Source organism: Mesocricetus auratus, unplaced genomic scaffold, assembly GCF_017639785.1.
Source record: "Mesocricetus auratus isolate SY011 unplaced genomic scaffold, BCM_Maur_2.0 Super-Scaffold_100027, whole genome shotgun sequence".
Lineage (NCBI taxonomy): Eukaryota > Metazoa > Chordata > Mammalia > Rodentia > Cricetidae > Mesocricetus > Mesocricetus auratus.
The window spans coordinates 24,910,774-24,937,435 of record NW_024429208.1 but is presented as its reverse complement, the minus strand read 5'-3'; the positions used below and the strand labels follow the sequence as shown (position 1 = coordinate 24,937,435).

At 38.3% G+C, this 26,662-nt stretch overlaps 1 protein-coding gene and 1 non-coding gene across 4 annotated transcripts in view; both read left to right on the top strand.

Annotated features, from left to right (window-relative positions):
• Positions 1-26,662, top strand: part of P4ha1 (prolyl 4-hydroxylase subunit alpha 1) — a 139,830-nt gene that overhangs the window by 88,796 nt on the left and 24,372 nt on the right. For 2 of the 3 annotated variants that reach the window (XM_040732008.1, XM_040732007.1), the window contains exons 2-6: positions 10,086-10,187; positions 12,188-12,284; positions 14,635-14,786; positions 16,960-17,097; positions 24,372-24,611. In XM_040732008.1, coding sequence (XP_040587942.1) covers positions 10,112-10,187; positions 12,188-12,284; positions 14,635-14,786; positions 16,960-17,097; positions 24,372-24,611 — 703 coding nt within the window. In that variant the 5' untranslated portion in view covers positions 10,086-10,111. Of the gene's footprint in view, positions 1-10,085; positions 10,188-12,187; positions 12,285-14,634; positions 14,787-16,959; positions 17,098-24,371; positions 24,612-26,662 lie in introns of those variants that run through there. The other variant, XR_005871251.1, reaches the window with a different exon arrangement.
• LOC121134405 lies at positions 26,071-26,176 on the top strand. The gene has a single exon (XR_005871478.1). It is a non-coding gene; the product is annotated as a U6 spliceosomal RNA (small nuclear RNA).

Here is a 26,662-nt window from a genome sequence, read left to right as displayed (position 1 = left end):
CTTTACTTACTGAGCCATCTTCCCAGCCCTACAGCAATCTTTTTGAACCACAGTGGACCATATGGAACTGAAACCATAGAAAGTAGGCCCAAGAAAGGAATATTGATTTTTTTTCCTTTGATACAGGATTTCTCTTTTTAGCCCTGACTGTCCTTGAACTCAAGAGATCTGACTGTTGCTGCCTCCCCAGTACTGGGGGTTAAAGGTCTGTACTTCTACTGCCTGGCAATTCTGTATTATTATTTTTTAAGGAATACCCATAATAACTACAGAAATGAATTCTACAAGGAAATTGTTGGAAGAAGATGCTTTTTAAAAAAAAAAGATTTATTTATTTATTATGTATGCAGTGTTCTTTCTGCATGCACCCCTTTCTGCCTGAAAAGGGCACCAGATCTCATTATAGATGGTTGTGAGCCACCATGTGGTTGCTGGGAATTGAACTCAGGACCTCTGGAAGAACAGCTAGTGCACTTAACTTCTGAGCCATTTTTCCAGCCCAGAAGGTGCTTTTATAAGGACTCTGGAGAAGTAATTAACCTATATAAGTTTTTTAATCACTGTTTTTTTATGTTAATCTATTTTGTTTTTCTGATTATACATGTTAATAACATTCTTCACCTCAGTTACTGATTTTATTGTCTGACTAATTACTCAAGCTTTCTAATCATGAATTGTTCTCTGGATTATTTTGCACCCCCTCAAAAGACAAAGCTGCCCCAAGTTAGCAATTGTGACGCTATCTGCCCAGAGTTTTACATTAATCTCTCTTTAGTTCTCAGGTTCTTCTATTTTACAAAGAAAATTCACCTCTTTTTGAATGTAGGCCACATGCTGTAGAACTGTATTAAAATGTAGTGAGTGACTGTTGCTTGTTTTTGTTTTGTCTCTTTTTCTTTGCTTGACACAGAATCTCTTGATATATAGCCTAGGCTGGTCACAAATTCAGCATCTTCCTGCTGAGGCCTCTTGAGTGCTGGGATAACTACTATACCCAGTTCTTTGAATTTTGTTTTGTTTTCAATTTTTGAGGTCTCTGTTTCCTGCTCTTAGAGACCATTCCTTTATGTTACCTAAGATTCATTTGTGGGTTTTAGGTTATTAATAAAATAATTTTGTGTGGGGGAGGTGTGAGTCTGACTTCTTACAGTTAACATGGACTGTTTTGGTATTTATTCATGTTGTTATATGTACATTCCTTTTTATTGAATGGTATTTTGATGGAAATTTGGGTCATTTTCTGTGTTGTGTGAGCCTTTGTGTAAACATCTGTATTAGAGGCATATACTTCTGCTCCCAAGGCTAATATCTAGGAGCAGAATAATTAGAACATAAATCATAAGGATTTGTTGGCTTCTCTCTGTTTTTTTAACAATATGCTTTAAGAAATAAGAATTACCATTGTTCTAAGACAACATATCTATATAAAAGATCTGAAAGATAATTTTAAGAAGCTCCAGAAGGCTTGTGCCTGCAGTTCCAGCACATGGGAAGAAGAGGCAGGAAGATTCGGAGTTTCAAGGTCATTGTCTGCTGCATGGTGAGCTTGAGGTCAGCCTGGGCTACATGTGATCCTGTTTCTAAAAGCAAAGTCCTCCAAATGAGTGCATTCAGCAAGTTTACAGGATAGAAAGTCAATATACAATGGTCAGTTGTATTTCTGCTTAACTTGTACTGAGCAGCTGGTGATTAAATGAACATTACCATCTTAATAACACCAGAAACATGCAACTGCACAGAATTATGTAAAAGTGAGTATACTGATAGTTATAAAACTCTGGTTATGCCATCTTCATGGATTGGAAGACGGAATATTAAGATGCTCAGAGAAACCCTGTCTCTCGTAAAACCAAAAAAAAAAAAAAAAAGATGCTCATTCTTCTCAAAAATTGATTCTGAAATTGTTGGGGGAAAGTGAAAACACTTGAAAAAAGCCACAATACTCCAAACCATACGGCATTAGAAAAAGATGGAGTCAGTGAACAAAATAGACTTCACACACAAACATGGCCAATTTAAAAAAAAAAAAAGAACTTGGAGACAAAATCATAGACCAGACTACATTGAACTCAAAATTCTCCTGTCTCAGCTGCTTGAATGTTACAACATTCAGCTCAGTTCAGTTTTGGCAAGCTATAAAGCAAAGCAATACAGAGAAATCTGGAACAGTTGCTTAATTATATGCAAAAGTGGGGCGAGGGCGAGTCTTTGTATGTAGGGTTTTTTAAGACAGGGTCTTATTGTTAGTTCAGGCTGGCAACTGTGGACTCTGTAGTTCTGGTGAACCTCAAACTCAGGTCTACTGGTTCAATGTTCTGAGCACAGGGATTATTAGCTCTCTTTTCCTATTTGCTATTTTCTTACTTGCTGGAGGTTTTGTTTTGAGACAAGGTCTCAACTGTGTAGCTCTGGCTGACTCAGAAGTAACTATGTAGACCAGGTTGGCCCCAAACTCTTGGTTGATCCTCCGGCCTCTACCTCCTGGGACCAGGATTTCAGGTGTGTGCCAATACACCTGGCATCTTTGTTTTATCTGTGTAAGACATTTTAGAGGATGTTATTCTTTGTATATAGCAGGATTCATACGTAATGTCAGATATTGCATATGTAATTGTTTCTTTTCCTTCTTCCTTTCCCCAGCCCCTTTCCCCTTTCTGTTTCCTCTTAAACACAGAGTCTGCATCTGGCTTCTAGTGAGCTTTGAGTTGAGGTGGCCTCTTTTCCTCTTCACCAAGTCTTTGTTTTTCCATTCTGTGTCCTTCAAAAAACCTTGGTAACAAAATCCAGCTGTCGGTTTTGCCCCACTGTTAGTGTTTAAGTGTCCTCTGTGTGCTTGACACCATCCTAAGTGCCTTAATTTAAATTACGTGGGTTTTTTGTTGTTTTTATAAGCCTAAGACATTTTTTGAAGAGTTTCATGTGTCAGTGTTTTGCCCTATTGTGTCTGTACACCATACGTGTAGTGTCTGAAAAGGCCGGAAGAGGGTGTCGGATCCCCCTGGGGCTGGAGTTAACAGCAAGTGGTCATATGGATGTTGGGAATCGGACATGGGTCCTCTGGAAGAACAGCCAGTGCTGTTAACTGCTGAATTATCTCTCCAGCCCTGAAGTACTGCTTTTTTAATTATTTGGTGGTGGTCATTTTTAGCCTCATATTTTAACTCCGTACATATTCTCCTTGCTATTAAAAGACCACCAATTAAAGTAGACATTATTGATGGGTCTTATTAATTTAGAATGCTCATAATACTAGCTACTTACAATGACGTTTTTTAGGCTTTCTATCCTGGGAAAAGAAGTCTGATGTTTTTCTACATTAGGAAAGGTGTGTTTTGAGACAGGACACCCACCCACCCACCCCTTAGGCTGGTTTAGAGTTCATAATCTCACTGCTTTAGTCTCTTGGATACTTGAATTGTGGGTGTGTGATACCACACCTGGCAGGAAATGCCTGCGTTTCTAAGGGCATAAAACAATGACAAAAATCCATTGTTTAGTTTAAAATAGGCAGTCTAAGCCAGATGAGGTGGACATTCCTATAATCCCAGAACTCAGGAAGACACAGTTCAAGACCAACCTGGTCTACAGAGTGAGTTCCAGGATAGTCAGGGCTGCATAGAATGACCCTGTCTATAAGATAAGATAAAGTAGGCAGTCTAAAAAAATACCAATTTAATAATAATTCCTAAATTTTTTATTAAAAAATCAGAAGCATGATGGAAATTTATAGAATACAGTTAAGACAAATGACAGTTCGATGAGGGGTTACAAGGAAGATTAGAAGAAATTTAACTAGTTATTTTAGCAATTGTTTAGTTGTTTTGGGAAACATGTCCTACTTGAATAGGAAAGCATGTCAAGACCAATTGTGCAGCACATTGTAGTAGCCTCATTAGGAAGCACAGTTTGTGTTGATTGTGAAAACTATCACAAGATTAAAGGTGAACACAGAAGCCAGGAGAATGGGCAGTTAGCATGAGATCTGCTAGATCTTTCTAAAAGCTTTGAAACAAGCATGGGAGGCATGGGGAGACTTAAAAGAAGCCTTATGGAAAATTTTAATGTCAGGCAAAGTTTAGATTAGAAAATCAAGCATTCTTTTATCTCTGTTACGATTTGGGTGATGTGTCTGGGAAAGAGGAATTTTCTTAAAATGTTGCAACCCTTTTAGAAGAAAAATATAGGGCTGAAAGGATAATAAAATATCTTCCAGATGCCCTGTTCTAGTAATCTATTAAATAACTTGTACTTGAAACTCAATGACTGCTGATAACACTGTAAATGTTTACAGTGTAGTAGAATTGTTCTAAAATCTTTTCCTAGGTTTGTTTGACCTGATGGGTGTGGGGCTGGACTTTTCCTGGAAGAAGCATGGTAGAAAAGCTGTGTGTTAAATAGATAGCAGTGTATTTTTATTCAGGCGTACCTGAGAATGTGCCCTCCAGTAAGGTTGCTTCTATTCTGTCTCCCCTCCCCAGCTTTAAAAATATAACATTCACACTAAATATATAATATACATTTATATTACAGGATTGTATAATAAAAATTCATGAATCTATTGTCTAACCGATAATCAAACCCTTGTATTTTTTAATACATGGTTCTGCTATGTAGCTTAGGCTGACCTAGAACTCGTTATGGTAACCCAGGCTGATCTCAGATTGACAGTCTTCCTGCTTTAGCCTCATAAATGCTGCAATTACAGGTCTGCACTGCTGCATCAGGCTTATAAATTATTTTCAAGAAATTATTCATGTTGTTACAATACCAAGTTTATCTTGGCATATGTGAATCTACTTGGACTTTCTTTTCTGTTTTCTCCTCTGTCCCTCATATCTTCTCCTCCCTTTGCAGGTCTTTTCAGGGATCCTGAAACTTAGTTTTTCCTTTTAAGGAGAGATACATTCAATACTCCAGAGACAGGAGTAGGGGAATCTCTGGGGATTAATTCAAGATCAGCTTGGACTACATAGTGCAATCCTGTCTCAAAAAACCCAAATAAATGAATATTATAAGATGTACTTTTACTTTGGCTAATTTAAATTCTATTCTACACTTGAAGGTTTAGAGCAGAAGACAGTTATGTCTCACTTTTTCTTAATGCTGTATTATCACTTGGGAAGCTTGACTCTTAAATACTCCATAGTGATTTGCTTTTGCAGACTTGAAGGGTAGAAATAAGTGGAAGTAGGACATCGTAATTAAGAAAATCATTATGCTTTTAAAAAACTGTGATTAATAAAGCTGTGTCTACTTATTAACATGCCACTTAGGCTGTTGAGTGAGTGTGGGTAAATGAGACATAGTACTGAAACAGATTAGAACCGTTCCATAGAGTGAGTCTGTTTTTCCTAAAGATAAATTGAAGTGTAAAACCCATTTTAAAGAAAGAGTCCTGTTTTTGTGATCTCAATGTTTTTCTGAATCCATTGGCTTTCAGAGTATTGTCATCAGACCAGCAACCTGGATATATGTACAAATTACCTGTCTATCTTAAGACCTTTAGATGGTTCTGATATGGCAGTTGAGAACCATAGTTACATAGCAACAATTAGCTTGCCTTGCTGGTTGTTTGGAGTGATGCTATATAAGCCTGAACTTTATATTGCAAATTATCAAATCCAATTTAAAGTAACCTGGAAAAAAAAGAGTTATATAGGAGACTCCCTTGGGTGTATTGGGGAGTTATTGGGGGTGTCTCACTGATTCAGTGCAACAGTTGTAAAGAATAAGAGACCTTGTGGTAAGAAATACTTGAGTCTGTGTTACTTTGCCTTATAGGCTAGATACATCCTTTTTAGAACTAGGTAAAATAGTCAAAGGTTCAGCCCCAGTTCATATGTGAGTTAAGCAACCACATGAAGACCTGCTTTCTCCCATTCACAGGCCCATTCCTTCATTTTCTCACTATTTATAACATAGACTGGATTTAAATTGCTGATTCTTTTGCCTCAGCCTCCTAAATGCTGACTGGATTACAAATGTACAAATTTGAATTTTTCTTGTTGTTAAGCATAGTTTCTCCTTTTGAATTTCTAATTTATCAATTTACATTAGCATCTTTTTATTCTGGACTTCTTAGTAGAATTATTTTTTAAAAGTTTCATTTAAAAATTTCATTTATTGTAGTTTATGTATCTGTATGTGCCATGGTGCTCCTGTGGAGGTCAGAAGCCAATTTGGAGTCTCTTCTTTTTCTACCCATGGGTACTGAGGAGTGAACTCAGGCTGGTGACAGCCTCTACCCTCTAGGCTACTTCAATGGCCCCATACAAACATTTATTTTTATACCATCTGGATTTTGATAGGCTGTTTTCTCTCTCCTTTCTCCCCTTCCCCCGGCCATGTGTGTGTCCCTGCAAGTGTGTGTACGCAGGCAAGAGGATATGAAGGTCAAAGGATAGTTCAGCTGTCAGTTTTCACCTTCTGCCTTGGCTTGTAACCTAACTTCTGTTGTTTGCTGTTGTGTGCACAGGTTAGCTACCCTGTAAGCTTCTTGGGAGTCTCCTTTCTTTGTACTCTATTTTGCCATAGGAGCACTGGGATTACACATGCCAGATTGGGTACAAACTCAGGTCATGTTGAATTGTTTCCCCAGGTTTGTTTAAAAAAGTTTTGTGTGTGTGTGTGTGTGTGTATGCAGGTACCTGTGGAGACTTGAGAAGTCAGATTCTCTAGAACTGGAGTTACAGGTGGTTGTGAGGTACCCAGTGTGGATGCTGGAAACTGAATTTAGACTCTCTGTAAGAGCAGTACATCCTCTCAAACTCCTGACCTATCCATCCAGCCCCTTATTTTTGAGACAGGATATTGTAGACAAGGATGGCCTTGAACTCACAGAGCTCTCCACCTACCCCCTGCCTCCTGTGTTCTAGGATTTAAATGTGCACCACCATACCTAGTACCTTTTTATTTTTTAATTAATTTATGGGGAGGTGGGCTTGTATTGTGATTTGTGTGTGGAGGCTAGAGGGCAACAGGAGTCAGCTCCTTCAACCATGTGAGATCTGAGGATCATTGGTTTGTTGGCAAGTGCCTTACCAGCTGAGCCATCTTACTCTGGCACCTAGTTTCTTATTTTTAAGCCTATAAGTCCCTGGTTTTCAGAAAGCTTATAATTCGTTTTGTTACACTGTTTTGGCTATAGCTATTTGGTCTTTGTAAAATTTATTTTGAAGGAGCAGGACATTTATTCTTCATATTACTAGTGCTTTGAGATTTTATATAGGCTCTAAAGTTATTAAAAGTATAGTTTTTCAGGACTGGAGTGATGGCTCAGGGCTTCAGAGCACTGTCTTCTTCCAGAGGCACTGGGGTTTGAGTCCCAGCTGTAAATTCTAGTTTCAGGTGATCTGATGACCTCTTTTGGCCTCTGCAGAAGACCTGTATACAAATAAGAGGGGTAGGGAATAGAGAGATGGCTCAGCAAATTATGGCATTTTGATACTCTTGCAGGAACTAGGGTTTGATTCCCAGCATCCATATGGTGCCTCAAAACCATCCATAAGTCCTGTTTTAAGGACTCCCAACATCCTCTTCTGGCCTCTAAGGACACCGTGTGTACATGTGGTACACACACACACACACACACACACACACACACTCATACGTTTAAATCTAAAACAGTATTTTTTTAAATGGAAAAGTTTTTAAAAAATAGTTACTGGAAGAAAAATGCCATTTTAAAGCTGCTTTTTAGTTGTTTCTGTAAACTAATGGTTCTTGATTTATTGTGAGGTTTAAAGACAATGTCAAGTAACAAAGAGTCTTTAATGACAAAATATCTTATTAATGAAAAAGATCTTATCTGACATCTAAACTTTATCCTAAGAGTTAAAAATTCACACAATACTTGTGATTAGCCTTCTGTTAATATAATCAAAGCATGGGTAATTTTCTTCTGGAAATAGCAGTTACTCATTAAGAAGACTATGGCAGAAATTTGATTAAACACTGAGAAAATTCTAGACTCTTCAGACAGCCTGGTGTTTTGAAAAAGCCTTGTGTGTTGGCAGGAGCCCAAGAGAGGAAGTGGCTGCATCTGTTACATTCTAGAAGCTTTCCCCAGATCACTCTAAGGCAGCCAAGAAAACTGTATTTCACCACTGTGTGGTTCTGGAAGTATCTGGAAATTTGTAGCAAACTTGAGGGAGGAGATACAGGAATTCCTCCAAAATGCCATTTTATTGTGATGATCTATTTTTAATTGAGATACAACTTAAGGATGAAGTTACCTTTCAGCTTTTATGAAATAGGGGGCTTTCAATTAGGCCTCTGAAAAGCCTGTTGGTTTAGGCAAACTCACATGGGAAAGATCAGAGAAATGCCTACAAGAACAAGTTGCCAAGTCAGCCTAAGTGATGGGAACCTGCTTCTAAAGCAAGTAGTACTGTGATGGTAATGTGCTGGACTGTAAAGCAGTGAGAAAGCCGGTGCTTTTGGTAGGGGAGGAGGAAGAGTGCTAACTAGGGCAGTTGGTGCAAGGCAGAACCTTTCAGTGGTTACTTAATACCCTCTATCATGAGTAGTCCTCACTAGAGAAGACTGTTTGCTCTCAGGGACAGTGGAAAAAGACAGGGGTGGCGAGAGACTCTGTGTTTAAAGGACTGTGAAGACCAGAGTTCAGACCCCCAGAATGCAGGTAGTATGCCAATTAGGTGTGACAGTCTGCCAGTGATTCCAACTCTAGATGGCAAAGACCTGATCCCTAGAGCAAGCTGGCTACAGGGACTAGCCTTATGAGTGAGTGAGCTTTGGGTTTGGTTAAAAGAGCCTGCCTCAATGAATAATAGAGAGAAGGGTGGTTGGGGAGATGAAAGGCATCAACTTCAGGCTACCCATGCACATACATGTGCATCACATACAAAAGAATGAAAACAAGGACTTGGCTACAAGGTTGAAATTAGGGGAAAATTGCAGCTGTGTACTAGGCATGGGTGTTTTTGTTTTGTCTTGTTTTTTTTTTTTTAACATAGAACACAGTAGGAAGAGAAGTTAGCCCTTCCTAACAACAAAAACAAAACAAATAATAACAGCAAAACCTCCTTTCTCCAAGCTAACCCTCAAAACTATGTCTTTAAGAGAAATTGCTAGCTTAAATGTATAGGGATGATAGTCTCCAAACTTAAAACAATAGCATTGTGGTTGAGGGGGGAAGCTCAGTTGATACAGTACTTATCATGCTCTGGGTTCCATCTCTAGCACCATATCAACAGGGCATGGTGGTACATACCTGTAATCCCAGTTATTGGGAAGTTCTAGATCATCCTTGGCTACATAGTAAGTTCAAGGCCAGCCTGGATACATGAGACTCTGTCTCAAACAAACAAAAAATAACATAGCTTCATCCATTTTTAATTAACATACCATACAATTCTGTCTCTTTCATCATTCATACTCAGCACTTTCAGAGTTAGGAAATAGTCACCTCCATTTTAGAACATGTTTTATCACCTCCAAATCCACAACTTTGAACTTAAAGTGTAGAACCATACTTGGAAGCCTGGCAGTGGTGACACACACCTTTAATCCCAGTACTCAGGAGGCAGAGACAGGCAGATCTCTGTGAGTTCGAAAACAACTTAGTCTATGGAGTAACACATTAGTCATGTTTAAAGTATGTTTTTGTGGGAAATTCATGTTTTAAATCTAGATCAAAGGGAAAACTATTTTTCATACTATATAAAAAGCCACAGCTGGAACTGGAGAGGTAACTCAGCTGTTAAGAACATTTTCTGCTCTTCCAGAGGACCCAGGTTCTATTCCCAGCACCCATATCTGGTGGCTCACAACAGCCTGTAACTTCAGCTCTTGGGAATCTGATGCCTCTGGCCTGCAAGGACACCCATACTTGTGTTCATAACTATACAGTATACACATACAATTAAGGATAATAAATCTTTAAAAAATGCCACAACTGTTTAGTTGCTCTACTTGTAATAGTAACAGGAAAACAAGTGGGTTGAAGTTTTACTCTAATAAGGAATATCTAACTGTTAAAATCATAAATTAGCTGTTTTTAAGTTGATTTATAAAAGTCAGCATCAGTTCTAGTCTGGAGGCTAACAGCCATGTTGTTCTTGTAGGTGTGTGAACTGAGAAGTCTTCCAAGATGATCTGGTGTGTTTTAATGATAGGGATTCTACTTTCTCAGTCTTCAGCCCATCCAGGCTTTTTTACTTCAATTGGTAAGTCTTTACCATTTATAACTGTGTCTTACATTTTAAATTTTAAATGCTCTTGTAGTTTTAAATTAGTAAAACAAATGTGCTAATTCCTGAAGACTAACCTTGGTTTACCCCTTAACTATCTAAACAGACAGTTATAAAAAAAAAGAATCAAGCCAGGCGTTGGTGGCGCATGCCTTTAGTCCCAGCACTCGGGAGGCTGAGGCAGGCAGATCTCTGTGAGTTTGAGGCCAACCTGGTCTACAGAGTGAGTTCCAGGACAGCCTCCAAAACAAAACAGAGAAACACTGTCTTGAAAAAAACAAAGAAACAAAAAAATCAGTTATGTTTGTCTGCTTTCCTTTCTTCTCCTTAAAAAAAAAAAAAGTTTATTGAGTACACTATAAGAGTCAGTGCCTGGCAGCAACTATAGTACTATCTGACTTGGTTTCCTGTAAATTAATTTTTCCTGATTACAAAAGTGCTATGTTTTATGCTTAGAAACTTGGGAAAATTTAGAAAAAGCATACCAAAGAGTTATTGATAGTTGGGTGTGACAGTGCATGACTTTAATACCAGGACTGGAGGAAAAGGCTGGTGGATCTCTATGAGTTTGAAGCTGAGCCTGGTCTGCATAACTGAGATTCAGACTAGCCATGGCTACATAGTGAGACCCTGTTTTAAAAAAGAAAGTGATAATCTCCACATGTAATTAATGCAGATACAATTTTAATGCACAGATACACAATAATCCTGCACATTTCTTTCTCTGTCTCCCTCATTTTCTCTCTCCTTTCTGGATTTTTTTTTTTTTTTTGGTTTTTCGAGACAGGGTTTCTCTGTATTGTTTTGGAGATTGTCCTAGAACTTGCTCTGTAGACAAAGCTGGCCTCGATCTCACAGAGATCCACCTGCCTCTGCCTCCCGAGTGCTGGGATTAAAGGCATGTGCCACCAATGCCCGGCTCCTTTCTGGATTTTTAAGACAGGGTTTCTATGTGTAGTCTTGGCTGTCCTGGAACACACACACTGTATGTCAAGCTGGCTTTGAACTCACAGAGATCTGTTTGCTTCTGCCTCCTGAGAGCTGGGACTAATGGTATATGCCACCACCCCTGGCCTGCACATTACTTTCTAACCTGCTTTTACTTCACTGTAACATGTAATTTTTTTCCACATCATAATTTTAAAAAATATTATAAAAATTGTGCTAAAGATGGGCAGTGGTGGTACACTCCTTTAATCCCAGCATTCAGGCGGCGGAAGCAGGTGGTTCTCTGAGTTCAAAGCCAGTATGGTCTACACCAATCGAGTTCCAGGACTGCCAGAACTATACAGAGAAACCCTGTTTCAAGCAAACAAAATATGTGGTTTAAAGCGGGGTTTGTGTGGGGGGTGGGACTAAGCAAGTGCATAGACTAAGATCTCCAGTGCTTCCTTGTTCTTAGAATAGGCCTTAAAGTTTGAGCTATGGCTTTCTGTAATTTCCTCTCTGTATACTGCATATATATAATGAAGTGTTAAGATGGTTCCCTTCATTCTATAACCATTTTGAACCTTTTAAAATTGTAGAACTAACACAGAAGTATAAATATTTCTAACCTGTGATTTCCGTATGTAAAATAATGAGCCTTCTTACTCTTTAAAAATAAAAAATTTAAAACATTTTTGCAACTTTTTAAAGTATTTTGATAAAAAATTTGATCCTGACTAATCTTGAACACAAAAGGTGAGGTATAAGAGCAGAGGCAGTAAAGAACAAACAGCAATTCTTGGAAAGTAGTGCCATTTGTAAATGAAAACACCATTTCCCAACGTAGTCTAAGCTTGCAAAATTATTAGTTATAGAAACTAGAACTGGATCTCATGATTAGCATTTTATTTGGATTAATTTTGGTTTATCTGGTTAAAAAAAGAGGAAGATGATCATTTACAATATATCTGTTCCATTCCAATTAAATCCTCCTGTAGTTAAAAGATTCATACTGATGGATATTTAATAACCTTTCTCTTCCCGTGTAGGTCAGATGACTGATTTGATCCATACTGAGAAAGATCTGGTGACATCACTCAAAGATTATATTAAAGCAGAAGAAGACAAGTTAGAACAAATAAAACAGTAAGTGTGTTTTCCTCCTATAGCTCCCGTTCTCCTCTGCACTAAAGCATCAAGTGGAAACGAAAGTCAGTTAAAATGTCTAAAGCAATGAGCACAGGGTCTTGTTCATGTGTGTCAGCTATGTGTACATGTTTATTTTTGCAGGTGCAAGTGCACATGTGTGTACAGGCCAAGGGTTGACAGTTGATGCCTTTTTCTGTTGCTGTCTTATTTTTTGAGACAGGGTGTCTTAACCTGGCAAGGCTAATTAGCCAGTAAGTTTCAGGGATCTTCCCATGTCCACCTCTCCAGCACTAGAATTAAAGGCAGGCACCGCTGTTGGCAGTATCGAGCAGAGATAGAGAATGGAGAGATAGCGGGCTTCCTTATTCCCTGGCCTTTGTAAGTGCTGCCTGCATTCAGTTAATCATCTCTGAAAACACCTGACAGGTACACCTAAAGCTACTATTTAAGAGTTACTTCTCAATCTAATGATGCCTACAGTCAAGATTAACCATCACAGTGTAGAAGAAAAGTCATGCCAGTATCTTCCATAATCTCCCAAATAAGCCACCTGCTGGCTTTCCTGGTTTTCCAGTTTCACTCATAGGATTCCATTGTAGAGCTTACAGTGATAAGCATGATTAATGCTATCTAATATAAAAACCATGTGGTTTTCCTTGAGTGCTAATTTTATTGACTCAGTTTTATAGTTAATCCTAAATTGAGAATTTGTGCTTTGTTTAATGAATGTCTTAGTATTGATGTTTTTGATTTTTGTATGCATTTTGAGACAGTCTTACTGTGTAGCACTGGCTGGCCTGAAACTCAGTAAGATTGACCTGCTTCTGCCTGTTGAATAGTGCACCTGGTTGATGTTTCTCCCCCACCCCCCTTATCCCCCCACAACCCCCCACCCCCCACAGGGTTTCTCTGTGGCTTTGGAGGCTGTCCTGAAACTAACTCACAGAGGTCCACCTGCCTCTGCCTCCCGAGTGTTGGGACTAAAGGCATGCACCACCACCCAGCTGATGTTTCTGCTTTAAAACTTATTTTCTACACAGAGTTTAAAGATTTGCTATAAGTTAACCTAACATGGTTGCACACACATGTAATTCTAGCACTTGGGAGGTAGAGTCAGGAGGATCACAGTGAAGATCAATCTAGACTGCATAATACAGTAAGACCTTATCTCAAAGAGTAAAACAAAGCAATAATAATAACAATTAGCATCAATTAGACTGGACTCAATGGCATGCACCAGTATACTCCAGGAAATAAAGCGGGAATATCTCTTGAGTCCAGAAATTCAAGGATAGCCTGAGTGGCAACATAGTGAGATCCAGTATTTTTTAAAAGAAAAAAACAAAAAACATGTGTATAGGGCTAGAAAGATGACTCAGGAGTTAAGTGCATTGACTGCTCTCTCAGAGGATCCAGGTTCAATTCCCAGCATCTACATGGTAGTGCACAACTGTCTGTAACTCTAGTTCCAGATCTGATATCTTCTTCTGGCCTCCTCAGGCACCAGGCATGCATGTGGTAAACATACCTTCATGCAGGCAAAACACTCCTACCCAAGGAAAAAAAAAGAAAATAGAATTTGTTTTTAGAGTCTAAGTTGTTTTAAATTCATACTTAACAGAATTTAGGCAGGCCACTTTATTTTTATTATAATAGTAATTTTAGCCTTTTAGGACTTACAGGGAAATGAAAGTTTTGAGTGATTAAATTTTAGCTTTGAGCTAGGTACACGCCTTTATCCCAGCACTTGGGAGGCAGAGGCAGGCAGATCTCTGTGAGTTCAAGGCTGGGCTGGACCGACAGCGTCGAAAACAATACAGAGAAACCCTGTCTTGTAAAAACCAAAAAAAAAAAAAAAATTAGCTTTGACTAAGATGATATTCCATTTGGGATAATAATATAAAACAGAAAAGTTGTATAGTTGTAGTTTTGATACTCTTAAGTTAGATTTTTATTATAAGATCTTGTGTTTTAGAGTCTTTATAATTTTACTTTAAAAAGGAGTTGTAGACAGTAGCTTTAAATGAAAAGCTTATGATTAGTGCCTTTTCCCCAAGTTCTTTACTTGACTGTGATTTTCCTTGGCACACTCTTTTTGAGGGGGTGGAGAGGGACTGGGTATAGACCAGGCTAACCTTGAATTTACAGAGGTCCACCTGCCTCTGCTTCCTGAGAGCTGGATTAACGGCATGGGCCACATTTGGGTGGGTGGGGAAGTGGAGGGGAGTTAGAGGAGGGGAAACTATAATCTGAATATATTATATGAAAAAAACTATTTTCAGAAAGAAAAAAAGCATGTGCCAGCATGCCTGACTTAGTACGCTACTTTTATGTCTTATGTCTATAGATGGGCAGAGAAGTTAGACCGACTAACCAATACAGCAACGAAAGATCCAGAAGGGTTTGTTGGGCATCCTGTAAATGCATTCAAGTTAGTGAAACGTCTGAACACTGAATGGAGTGAGTTGGAGAATCTGGTCCTCAAGGATATGTCAGATGGTAAGTTTAAAGAGACTTCAGGACCAAAAACTAATGCAGTTCCTGGTACAGCAGGTGTTTGTGTTGTAATTTAATTATTGCAAGTATATTTAATTTGACTAGAGACACTTGATATCTGGAGCATTAGATTAAAAAAATAGTAACTTCTAATACTTGTGACAACGTGAGTGATTTTATCTTTTGATCTACAGAAATGATTAGATGATTTGGAATATAATTTCATTTCTAACAGTAAAAACATTGGTAGTCGTGTTACAAAGAGGAGTGTTAGCTGTGTTTATCCAGTATTTTGTGTTTATGTTATTTTACTTTATATAGGCAATAAATTTTTAAAAATGAAAGTATAGACATTAATACTCAAAAGTCTTTGCATGTGAAATAATAAAATTATAGTAGGAGTATTGGTGTTCTGGGTAACAACAAAAAAACCAAGCCTGAAATTTAAGGAGGTAGAGGGATTTTGTAGTGTACTGTAGAAGCTCAACTATTTGTTGAATGTGTGACTGGTAAGAAAGAAAGAAGAAAGTTTCAAGCTGAACCATGTAGATAAAATACTCTGTAGACTGCTTACCAGTGTTGGTGAGCAGCAAAGTAAACCTTACAGTCTCTTTATCCGTGGGCGTTATAGTTGGCCACCATTCCAAAGTGTGGAAAACTTCAAAACTAAACAAGAACCTGCAAGTTTTGTGGCTTTCTGACTGTGAGATGAACTCTTCTGCTGACCTGCTGAGATGTGAGGTCAGGTACCTTGCAGCATATCCCTGCCCTTAGTCCTTAGGTGCCCTCTGTTCTCAGAGCGTTGTTGTGGTCTCACATTTCATAGTGTTAAGCAGCCCTTGGAGCACATACGATCCATGAGTGCAAGATAATGATGCTGCAATTTGGATGTGTCAGAGAAAAGCAATAATATGTTCCTATAAGTGACAGTTCTTGACTTAGAAATGAAAGAAAAAAAAAACAGCGCTAGGATCCTTGGTAAGAATAAGTCTCATATTCATTAAATTATTAACAAGGAAAAAGAAATTCTTAATAATTGTACCACAGTTTACAAAAGCTATGCTCATGATGAGCACCTCTATTAGCTAGAAAAGATACTGAACTTGTGAAAGAAAAAGCAGTCTATAAAGTTTTCAAGTACTGATAGTTTTGCAGTGGGTCTCCTGTGGGTAAGTAAGGAGCACTACTACCTATAAGATCATGAAAAGTAATGGCAGATGCTGGTGGATACTTTTTTTTTTTACCATGCGCAGATTTTCCCACTATATTAATAGCTGAGACCATTTATAAGGAAATATACCTTTTGTCTCTACACACACACACACACACAAAACAAAAAAAAAACAAAACTATATATGCATGGGGGGAGAGAGGGAAGGAGGACCTGTCTAAAATGCACAGAGCCTTGGGTCCCATCCCAGACAGACACAAACACTACAGGATTTATATAAATATATTAAAACCAAACTAACAAATGAATTACTTGATAGCTATATAGTCCCTAAAGAGATATGGATTATTAGCACTCTTTAAAAAAAACAAAATCAAAATGTGATTTAAAATTTTAATAACACAAATGTCACTACTGTAAATAGTTATATATATACTATATATAATATAAAACAATAATAGAATATTATATTGCATATACTATAATATATATTATGTATAGTATAACACATTATCTATAATCATGTATACATTTACTCTTTTTCATTGGGAAAACTTAAGCAGTATATTAGGTTTTGTTTTGATGCATAAGAAACATAGGAGCCAGATGTAATGGTGCACACCTTTAATCCCAGCACTCAAGAGGCAGGGGCAGGTGGATCTCTATGAGGTCTTAGTCAGCCTGGTCTAGTTAGACTCTGGCTTGAATAAACAGCAACAACAAAAAAGAAACACACAAACAAAAAACCCCATAGTCTTTCATAAAATTTGCTAATTTCATGGGGAAAAGTTAATTTTAAACTAGAAAATATTAATATGAATGCTAGTCTTCCAGCTAACTATTCACTTATACATTTCCATTAGTTTAAAAAATATCTGATGTTTACTGATCAAAATACATACAGTTGACAACAAATTAATGAAACTATTTACAGTTAGTACATTTGTATTAAAAGTCAATGAGTTTTTATAGCCTAGCCTCCCCCACTATTTTTTCTATTTCAAGGCTTTATCTCTAACCTGACCATTCAGAGGCAGTATTTCCCTAATGATGAAGATCAGGTTGGAGCAGCTAAAGCTCTGATTCGTCTGCAAGACACCTACAATCTAGACACAGACACCATCTCAAAGGGCAATCTTCCAGGTAAGAGAATTCTTCCCATCCAGCTGTTCTCTTCAGTCGACTAGGAAAATGTGAGTAACTTTATATCTAAATGTTTGTAACATGGTCTCCTGCAGTTCAGCCTGGTCTCAAACTCAAGCTCATGGCAGCCTTCCTGAGTGCTGGGATTACAAGCATATACTGCTATACCTGGCTTTCTATCTTACAGATTTTAAATGTAGCTTATTTTATAGAGACAGGTCTCCTTGATGGCTTGGAACACAGAGATCTGCCTTTTCTTTGCCTCCTGAGTGCTTGTACCACCGTCTGGTCTTTCTTTTTCTTTTCTTTTTTTTAATGAAGAAAGCTATTTGTTGTTGGTATTTACAAGGATATGAGAGTAAATGGGGTCATGCACATGCCATGACACGTGTTTAGGGGTCAGAAAACAGTCTGGGAGTGAGTTCTCTCCTTCTTTCATGGGATCTGGTGATCCAACTGATGGACCATCTCAGTAGCCCTACTTTGTATCCTTTGAGAATAAAAGGAAACTCTCCCTTTCTCTAGGAGTTAATGGCAGGGGATAATGCTTTTAGCTTGATACTATGAAAGCAATGACTAAGGAAGGAATTTCAGTATGTAAGAAAAGTCATTTTTCCAGTTTTTCTTTTAGAACATCTGATATTACTTAAATACTTTGTAGATAAAACTATAAGATGATTAATCATCAGAACTTTTTATGCTCATTAACTAAAAGCTAAGATGTTCTGAAAATGGGCAGATATTAAAATGTTCTGTAGTATGAGGGTGAAGAGATGGTCCAGTGATTAAGAGCATTGGCAGTTCTTTCATTGCACTTGGGTTAAGTTTTTAGTGTACCCAGACAGCTTATAACCATCTCTAATTCCAGTTCCAGGGGATCTAATGACTTTTTCTGACTTACATGGGTACTATGCACATATGTGGTACATAAACATACATGCAGGCAAAATATGCATATACATACTTTTTAAAGGTTCTGTAGTATGAAGCAATTTAGTATATGACTATTTTGCCAAAAAAATTGTGCAAAAAATTTGAGTTACGTCTGGTTTTACTGTAATTTGCTTCTGTCACTTTTTCTGTGATTTGGTGGCTCATTGTCTCCTTTCACTATCACTGTGGCCAGACTGAAGTTGGTTTTCTCAGTAACAAAGCAAGACAGAAATGGTTATTGATGAAGATGCTTTCTTTTTCTCTTCTTTTTTATTGGTTTTTTTTGTTTTGTTTTGTTTTTTTCAAGACACGGTTTCTCTTTGTCTAGTCATGGCTGTCTTAGAACTTGCTCTGTAGACCAGGCTGGCCTTGAGTTCACAGAGGCCTCTGCCTCCTGAGTACTGGGATTAAAGGTGTGTGCCGCCACCACCTGGCTGAAGATACCTTTCATTTGGGATAAGTCGTGGAATAGTAAAATTAATATTTTTAAAATAAACTGGAATATTTAGGGGAGTATGTAGGCATTTTTCCTGTCCTGCTGCCACTCTCAAATAACACACTGAGACTTAAATTAGAAATTCTCAGCCAATAGCTCAGGCTTGTTACTAGCTAATTCTTACATTTTAAATTAAGCATTATTTCTTTGCCACCTTTTCTCAGTGTGGCAAGCTATCTCCTGCTTCCTCTGTACAGACTTTGCTAGTGACTCTGCCCTTCTTCTTTCCATCATCTCAGCTTGACTCTCCCGCCTAACTTTATCCTGTTCTGCTGTACAAAATATAGACGGGGTAACCAAACTAAGGATGATGGGAAGGAGAAGGGTGGAGTAAGGAGACACTGGCCAGACACCAAGAGAGCAAGATGGGCATGTTGTACTGAGAAAAAGTACTGTACCGCCACATGGCCGAGCATAAGTAAGGATTATGGGTTAACTTAAAAATGTAACAGCTAGTTAATGATAAGCCCAAGCTATTGTTTGAGCATTTATCAGTAATTTTAAGCCTCTGTGTGTTAATTTGGGAAGTGGCTGGCTGCCAGGTATTTGGGACTGAGTGGCTCTAAGACAGGAAACTTTTGTCTATACTGTTTAGCTATTGGACAGTCAGCTGCTTTTTTTTTAATGGCTATTTTTTTTATTTAGAAACAATCTTATTTTACATATCAATCCCCCATTCACTCTCCCTCCCATCCTCCCATTCCCCCCACTGACCCTTCCCAACTTACCCCCCACTCACTGCCCAAGGATAGTGAGGCTTTCCATGGGTGATCATAAGTCTGTCACATCATTTGGGATAAGGCGTAGGCCCTCCTCTGTGTATCTGGGCTGAAATAGTATCCCTCCATAGGGAATGGGCTGCCAAAGTCCATTTGTGCACTAGGGATAAATACTGGTTCTACCATTAGAGGTCCCATAGACTGCTCAGGCCTCCTAACTGGCACCCACATTCAGAGGGCTTGGTTTGGTCCAATGCTGGCTCCCCAGCTTTAGGACTGGAGTCCATGTGCTCTCACTAGGTCAACTCAGCTGTTTCTGTGGGTTTCTCCAGCATGGTCTTGACTCCTTTGCTCATCCCTCTTCCCTCTCTACAACTGGATTCCAAGAGTATGGCTCAGTGCTTAGCTGTGGGTGCCTGCTTCTATTTCCATCAGTTACTGGATGAAGGCTCTAGGATGGCAATTAAGGTAGTCATCAATCTCATTATAGGGGAAGGGCATCAAAGACGGCCTCTCCACTACTGCGTAGATTCTTAGTTGGGGTCATCCTTGTGGATCTCTGTACATTTACCTAGTACCAGATTTCTCTTTAAACCTATACTGGCTCCCTCTATTAAAGTATCTCTTTTCTTGCTCTCCTCTATTCCTCTGCTGACTCAGTCTTCCTGATCCGTCTTGTTCTCCTCCCCCCTTGTCTCCCCTTCTCTTTTCCCTACTTCCCTCCCTCTCTCCCCATCCTCCCAATTTGCTCAGGAGTTCTTGTCCCTTTCCCCTTCATTGGTGGACCATGTATTTCTCTCTTAGGGTTTTCCTTGTTTTCTAGTTTCTCTGGTGGTATGAATTTTAGGCTGGTAGTCCTTTGCTCTCTGTCTAAAATCCATATATGAGTGAGGACATGCCGTGTTTGTCTTTCAGAATGGTTTCTTCCACTTCATCCATTTGCCTTCGAATTTCAAGATTCTGTTGTTTTTTCTGCTAAGTAGTACTCCATTGTGTAAATTTACCACATTTGCTCTATCCATTCTTCAGTTGAGGGGCATCTAGGTTGCTTTAGGGTTCTGGCTATTACAAATAATGCTGCTATGAATGTAGTTGAACATATGTCCTTGTTACATGAATGTGCATCCTTTGGGTATATGCCTAAGAGTGGAATTGCTGAATCTTGAGGTAGACTGATCTCCATTTTCCTGAGAAACAGCCATACTGATTTCCAAGGTGGCTGCACAAGTCTGAACTACCACCAGCAATAGAGGAGTGTTCCCCTTTCTCCACATCCTCTCCAGCATAGACCGTTATTGGTGTTTCTGGTTTTAGCCATTCTGGCCCGTATAAGGTGTTATCTCAGAGTTGTTTTGATTTGCATTTCCCTGATGACTAAGGATGTTGAGCACTTTCTTAAGTGTCTTTCAGCCATTTTAGATTCCTCTATTGAGAATTCTCTGTTTATTTCTGTACCCCACTTTTTAATTGGATTGTTTGGTGTTTTGGTGACTAGCTTCTTGAGTTCTTTGTATATTTTGCATATCAGTCCTCTGTAAGATGTGGGGTTGGTGAAGATCTTTTCCTGTTCTGTGGGCTGCCATTTTGTCTTGTTGACAGCTTCTTTATTAAACCAATTACAGCAAGAAATCTTCACAGTGTACAAAAGGATTAGTCCACAACAGAGTGCTCAGATTTGTATTTTATTTTCTATTTCTATTAACATTATATTACAACATTTGATAAGATAATAACATTTAAAAGTTGGCTTCTGGTTTATAATCCCACATTCAACAGACATTAATTATGTCATATGTGTAGTTACTAAGATCAGTACAAAAATTATATAATAAACAAGATAATACCTTTGTCATTTAAGGTATTTATGTTCTCAATGAATGCCTGGAAGGGAGAGTGTGGTGATATTTTTTTATGATCTAACAAGTAAAGCTTGCCTAAAGATCAGAGTACAAAGCTAGCCACACTAGTTAACCATAGAGGCCAGGCAGTGATGGTGTATACATTTAATCCCAGCACTAGAGGCAGACAGATCTCTGTTAGTTCAAGGCTACCCTGGGCTACACATTATTGATCCAGTCTAAAAGAGAAGCAGAACTCACACAAAGGTGACCGCAGCATTTGGAGTGGCATGCCTTTAATTCCAGCACTAAGGAGGTAGAGACAGGAAGGGATACGACTGGGCAGAGAGGGGAATATAAGCGGGAAGGAGTTCAGGGCAGTGTGAGAGTGCAGTCTACGGCAGTCAGTTTTAAGTCTGAGGATGCAGTCTGAGAACAGGGTCATCCCTTTGGTCTGAGCACTGGTAGAGATAAGAACTCTGTAGTGACTGGCTACTTTGCTTCTCTGATCTTCAGCACTAACCCCTATATCTGACTCTGGGTTTTTATTAATACCAATTAGAATCAAGCTACAGGAGAGCTTTAGTATATATAGTAGAAGCTTGCAGGAGGGATGCTAATTCCAGGCTTCACAGAAGTGAAAAATGACTTCTTGAAAGACATATTAAAATAATTGAAATCTAATGAAGAAGGCATTAGCCAGGAGAATGGAGAGGAGCTGGACAGGTATAGGCAAGGGAAAAGTGTTATAGACAGAAAGACCATGTCTGAAAGCTAGAAGGGAGAGAGTGTATCATATTCAGATAAGTAACATACACTTTTCTTTGTTTGTTTGATTGATTGATTCGGTTTTAGTTCTTTTTGAGACAAGGTTTTTCTGTGTAGACACGATTGTCCTAGAACTTGCTGTAGACCAGTTTGGCCTCAACTTAAGAGATTTGCGTGCCTCTGCCTCCCGAGTGCTGGGATTAATGGTGTGCTCCACCACACTGACTAACAAATATTTTGTGTGGCTTAACACACAGTTCCAGTGGACCGTGCATGAGTTAGGAATGGGATTTGGTAGTGACATGTGAGGCTAAAGAGATAAGCAGACACCATCCCTTAGGGGGCTTTTTTGTTGTTGTTTTTTGGGGTTTTTGTTTTGTTTTGTTTTTGTTTTTCGAGACAGGGTTTCCCTGTGGCTTTGGAGGCTGTCCTGGAACTAGCTCTATAAGACCAGGCTGATCTCGAACTCACAGAGATCCGCTTGCCTCTGCCTCCAGAGTGCTGGGATTAAAGACATGCACCACCACCACCCAGCCAGAGGGCTTGTATTATTTCTCCCATTTTCTTGCCCACCATGGAATAATCTCATTTCCAGGTGCTGTGTTGATTTGTTTTTTCACCTTCTTTTTTCAAAAACCCAATTCTAGACAGTCTTCTGTAATAATTGTGACTAGATAATAGCTAAAGCAATCATAATCACTGTACCAAAGTAGAATAGCTGAATATCTGCCCTTTATCATCATGTTTATTCATACAACATTGCCAGCGTATTGTGTCATTCCAGAATATTACTGTGATGTCTGAATGTGTTGATGTTTATACTCTCCTCCTAATGTGCTTTCCATGGCCTCAAAACACTTAGACTTGCTGAACCGTGTGCTCACTTTAGATATGTGCCAGCAACACAATAGTGAGCATCAAAATTTAATGGGACTGTTTTGCTTATGGAATTATATCACATTCAACTATTAAGTTAGGATTTTTATATCTGCTATTGTTGAATGTATCCTCTGCCAACTGCAGCTATTGAAACTTCATTGCCATGAATTTGAGGCCAGCCTGGGTACATAACAAGTACCAGATCATACAAGATTATTTCTTTTATCAGTTTGTTGGTTAGTATTATTAATTTGACCAAAGTAGGATGCCCTGGGAGGAGACAGGCCTCTGAGCTTACCTGTGAGTCATTGTTATTAAATTGAAATAGGAAGACTATAGGTGGGTTCATTCCCTCACTGGCATGTTGTATAAATTTAACAGGAATTTTCTTTGTCATTTTATTTTTTTATTGAAAATGGGTTTTTTGTTGTTGTAGTTGTTTGTTTGTTTTTGGTTTTTTGTGACAGTTTCTTTGTGTAGCTTTGGAGCCAGTCTTGGAACTAGCTCTTATAAACAGATATGATTTCTGCTGTTATATAACTTCATTGATGTTTCATTTTGGTAACTTCATCTGCTTCATATATACTTGATAAATGAAAACGTCTGTGCCCAGATGTTAATAATAATAATACTGTAATACCAATAATGAAAACTCAGACAGATATTGGGGTTAAAGCTGAAGAATGGAGAAGCAAAGCAGCCAAGCCACCAGAGAGCACTTACCTCTACCAAGGCTGGGCAGTCCTATCCTCAGTGTGGCTGGAGACTAATTGCCAGAACCTGAGACCATGCTCCTTTATTCCTCTCTAGTGCTGGGATTAAAGGCATGGGCTTTCAAGTGCTGAGATCATCTCTGTGTGAGCCTTGAACTCACAGAGATCTGTCTGTTTCTGTCTCCTGAGTCCTAAGATTAAAGGTATGTGCCACCATTGCCAGTCTCTATGGTTGATTAGTGTGACTGGCTTTGCATTCTGATCTTCAGTGGCTTTATTAGATCATAAACAGTATGTCACCACATAATAATATATTGATAGTCATCATGTAACATGTTACATAATTTTATCCAAATCTTGGATTCTTTTTCATTTTTTACATTTATTTATTTTTACATTTATTTATTTTGTGTGTGTGCCATAGGGGTGCCATGGCATGCATGTGGAAGTCAGAGGAAAACTGTGGAGTCAGTTCTTTCTTTCCACTGTGAGTTCTAGGGATAAACTCAGAGCTTCATGCTTGGAGACTGGTGGCCTTACCTGCTAAGCCATCTCATTGGCCTTAGGCTCTTTAGGCACATCCCCTGTTCAAGCTTCGTAATCCTTGTTATGCTGCATTATTTTGTTTGTAGAATCAGGACAATCTTTGCTTTGAATTTGTTTAGAGACATGGTTTCTCTGTGTAGATCTGACAGTATATATATAGACTAGGCTGGCCTTGAATTCACAGACAATTCACTGTCTGCCTTTACTTCCTGAGTGCTGGGACTAAAGGTATGTGCTAACACACCCAGCTGATTATTGCTTTTCTTACCATCAGATTACTAAGAACAAATCAAAATGAAGTAGCACTTGGAAAGTTTATGTAACCCTAAGTAAATACAGTACCGTATGAAGATTGCCAATGCTCTGTGTTTTCTTTTCCTAGGAGTGAAGCACAAGTCTTTTCTAACAGCCGAGGACTGCTTTGAGTTGGGCAAAGTGGCCTATACAGAAGCAGACTATTACCACACAGAACTGTGGATGGAACAGGCACTAATGCAACTGGAGGAAGGCGAGGTTTCTACCATAGACAAAGTCTCTGTCCTAGATTATCTGAGCTATGCAGTGTACCAGCAGGGAGACCTGGATAAAGCGCTTTCACTCACAAAGAAGCTTCTTGAACTAGGTATGTTATCTGTCTAATTTACATTATTTACACGGGGGGGTGCATTTTATCTACGTATCTTTGTACTTGTCTCCAATTACACAACTCTAGTACTTGCTCTACTAGACAGTCTTTATCTTCTCACTACTTACTCTCAAAGTAAGTGGTAGATGAGTTTTTTACCTAATAGTATCACAGCAGTTGCTGTGTTCCTCTGCCATTTTTTCCCTCTGGGGATTTAAAAACTGGAACAGCCAAGTGACAGTTGTGCACAACTTGAATCTCCAGCACTTGGGAGACAGAGGCGGGGGAATCTCTATGAGTGCAAGGCTAGCCTGGTCTACATAGTGAGCCTCTACCTCAAAAACAAAAACAAAAACAAAAAACAAAAGAGTTGATGGAGTTGAAGACAGATAGTTATGGTTATGGTTGTCCTTAGTTATGATAAAAGATAAGTTACATATAAAACTTTAGACTCACAAAGATATGATAGATGATAGAATATTTTCTTTAAATTTTGCAAAATGTTAGTGAATTAAATATTGTTATCTATAGTTCTTGCTTGATAACTATTTTGTTATATATAGTTTTACTATGTTATAGTTAAAGCCTTTTTATTTAGACAGAAAAGAGGAAATGATGGGGGATGTCCTTCTGTGTGCTGTGAATATATGTTTCTCTTATTGGTTGATGAATAAAGCTGTTTTGGCCAATGAACAGATAGGATTTAGCCAGGCAGGAAATCTAAACAGGAATAGAGAAAAATAGTAGGCAGAGTCAGGAAGATGCCATGTAGCTGCTGAGGAAACAAGAGGTCTGGGCATCATTGGAAAGCCAAGACCTCTTGGGGATACACAGATTAATAAAAATGGGTTAATAATTAAGAGAGAGCTAGCCGATAAGAAACATGAGCCGTCATCCAAACAGTTTATAATTTATGTAAGCCTCTGTGTTTATTTGGGACTAAACAGCTGTGGACTAGGTGGGACAGAAATTTGCATCTACAAAGAGTAAATAAAGAAATAGGATCAAACCTAAATGAAGAACTCAGTTGAAAATGTTTACTTACCATGTGGCCAAGGTAATTGCTAATTCCTTTCCTTTGAAGAACATTATTCTTTTTTGCATTTCATATTCAAATGTTAGAAAAATGATATGAGAATTTTTTTAAAAATTGTTTTATGTATGAGTATTTACTATAGCGTGTGTGTAGTGATCACTAAGGCCAGAAGAGGGTGTCGCATCCCTTGAAAGTATGTGGGTGCTGGGAACTGAACCCCGGGCCCTTTTCAAGTGCAGCAGTGCTCTTAATCACTGAGCCATTTCTCTAGCCCCCCAAATTCTTTGATTCCTACCCAAGAGCTACTGTGCTTCAATTGTTGGAAATGGAGTCTCAGAATATATAAAATAATAAATTCAGTCAGCCTTTGCTACATTATGAATAACATGTAATTATTTTATGGTTAAGATGATAAATGTTAGAAGAATGCAACTGCTCAAAAAAAAAATTGATCATCTGACAGAGAAGATTAGCATGGTCCCTGTGCAAGGATGACATGCAAATTTGTGAAGCATTTACATCATTTGAATCTATTTTGAATTTTTCTCTTGTTTGTTTGCCTAATTTTGTTTTATAGCCTAAAATAAAAACTACATACAGTTTTAAAAAAATTGATCATCTGAAGTGAGCTTTATGATAATTGGTTTATTTCTTATATGAATAAATCAAGATAGTAGTTCAAATAACATTTGTTTGTCTTTTGGTATGTTTTTCTCTTGATTTAAATTATACTTTGCATCCCATGTAGAAATTAATACAGAAAAATAATCAACTTTTTTTCCATTGTAGTATATAGTCCCTTTCTATACACATTTACTTTTCTCTCTTATTGTATATCATAATGTACATTGTGATCTATTTCAGAAGAACTAAAAATATTTTACTAACTGAACACTGATTAATGCCACAAGTGATACCTCTACTTCCTGTTCTTTTTATTTCTGTCTTTGTGGTTGTTTGGATTGGTTTTTCTTTACTAGAAAGTAGCTAAAAATTATCACTAGCAATTTCT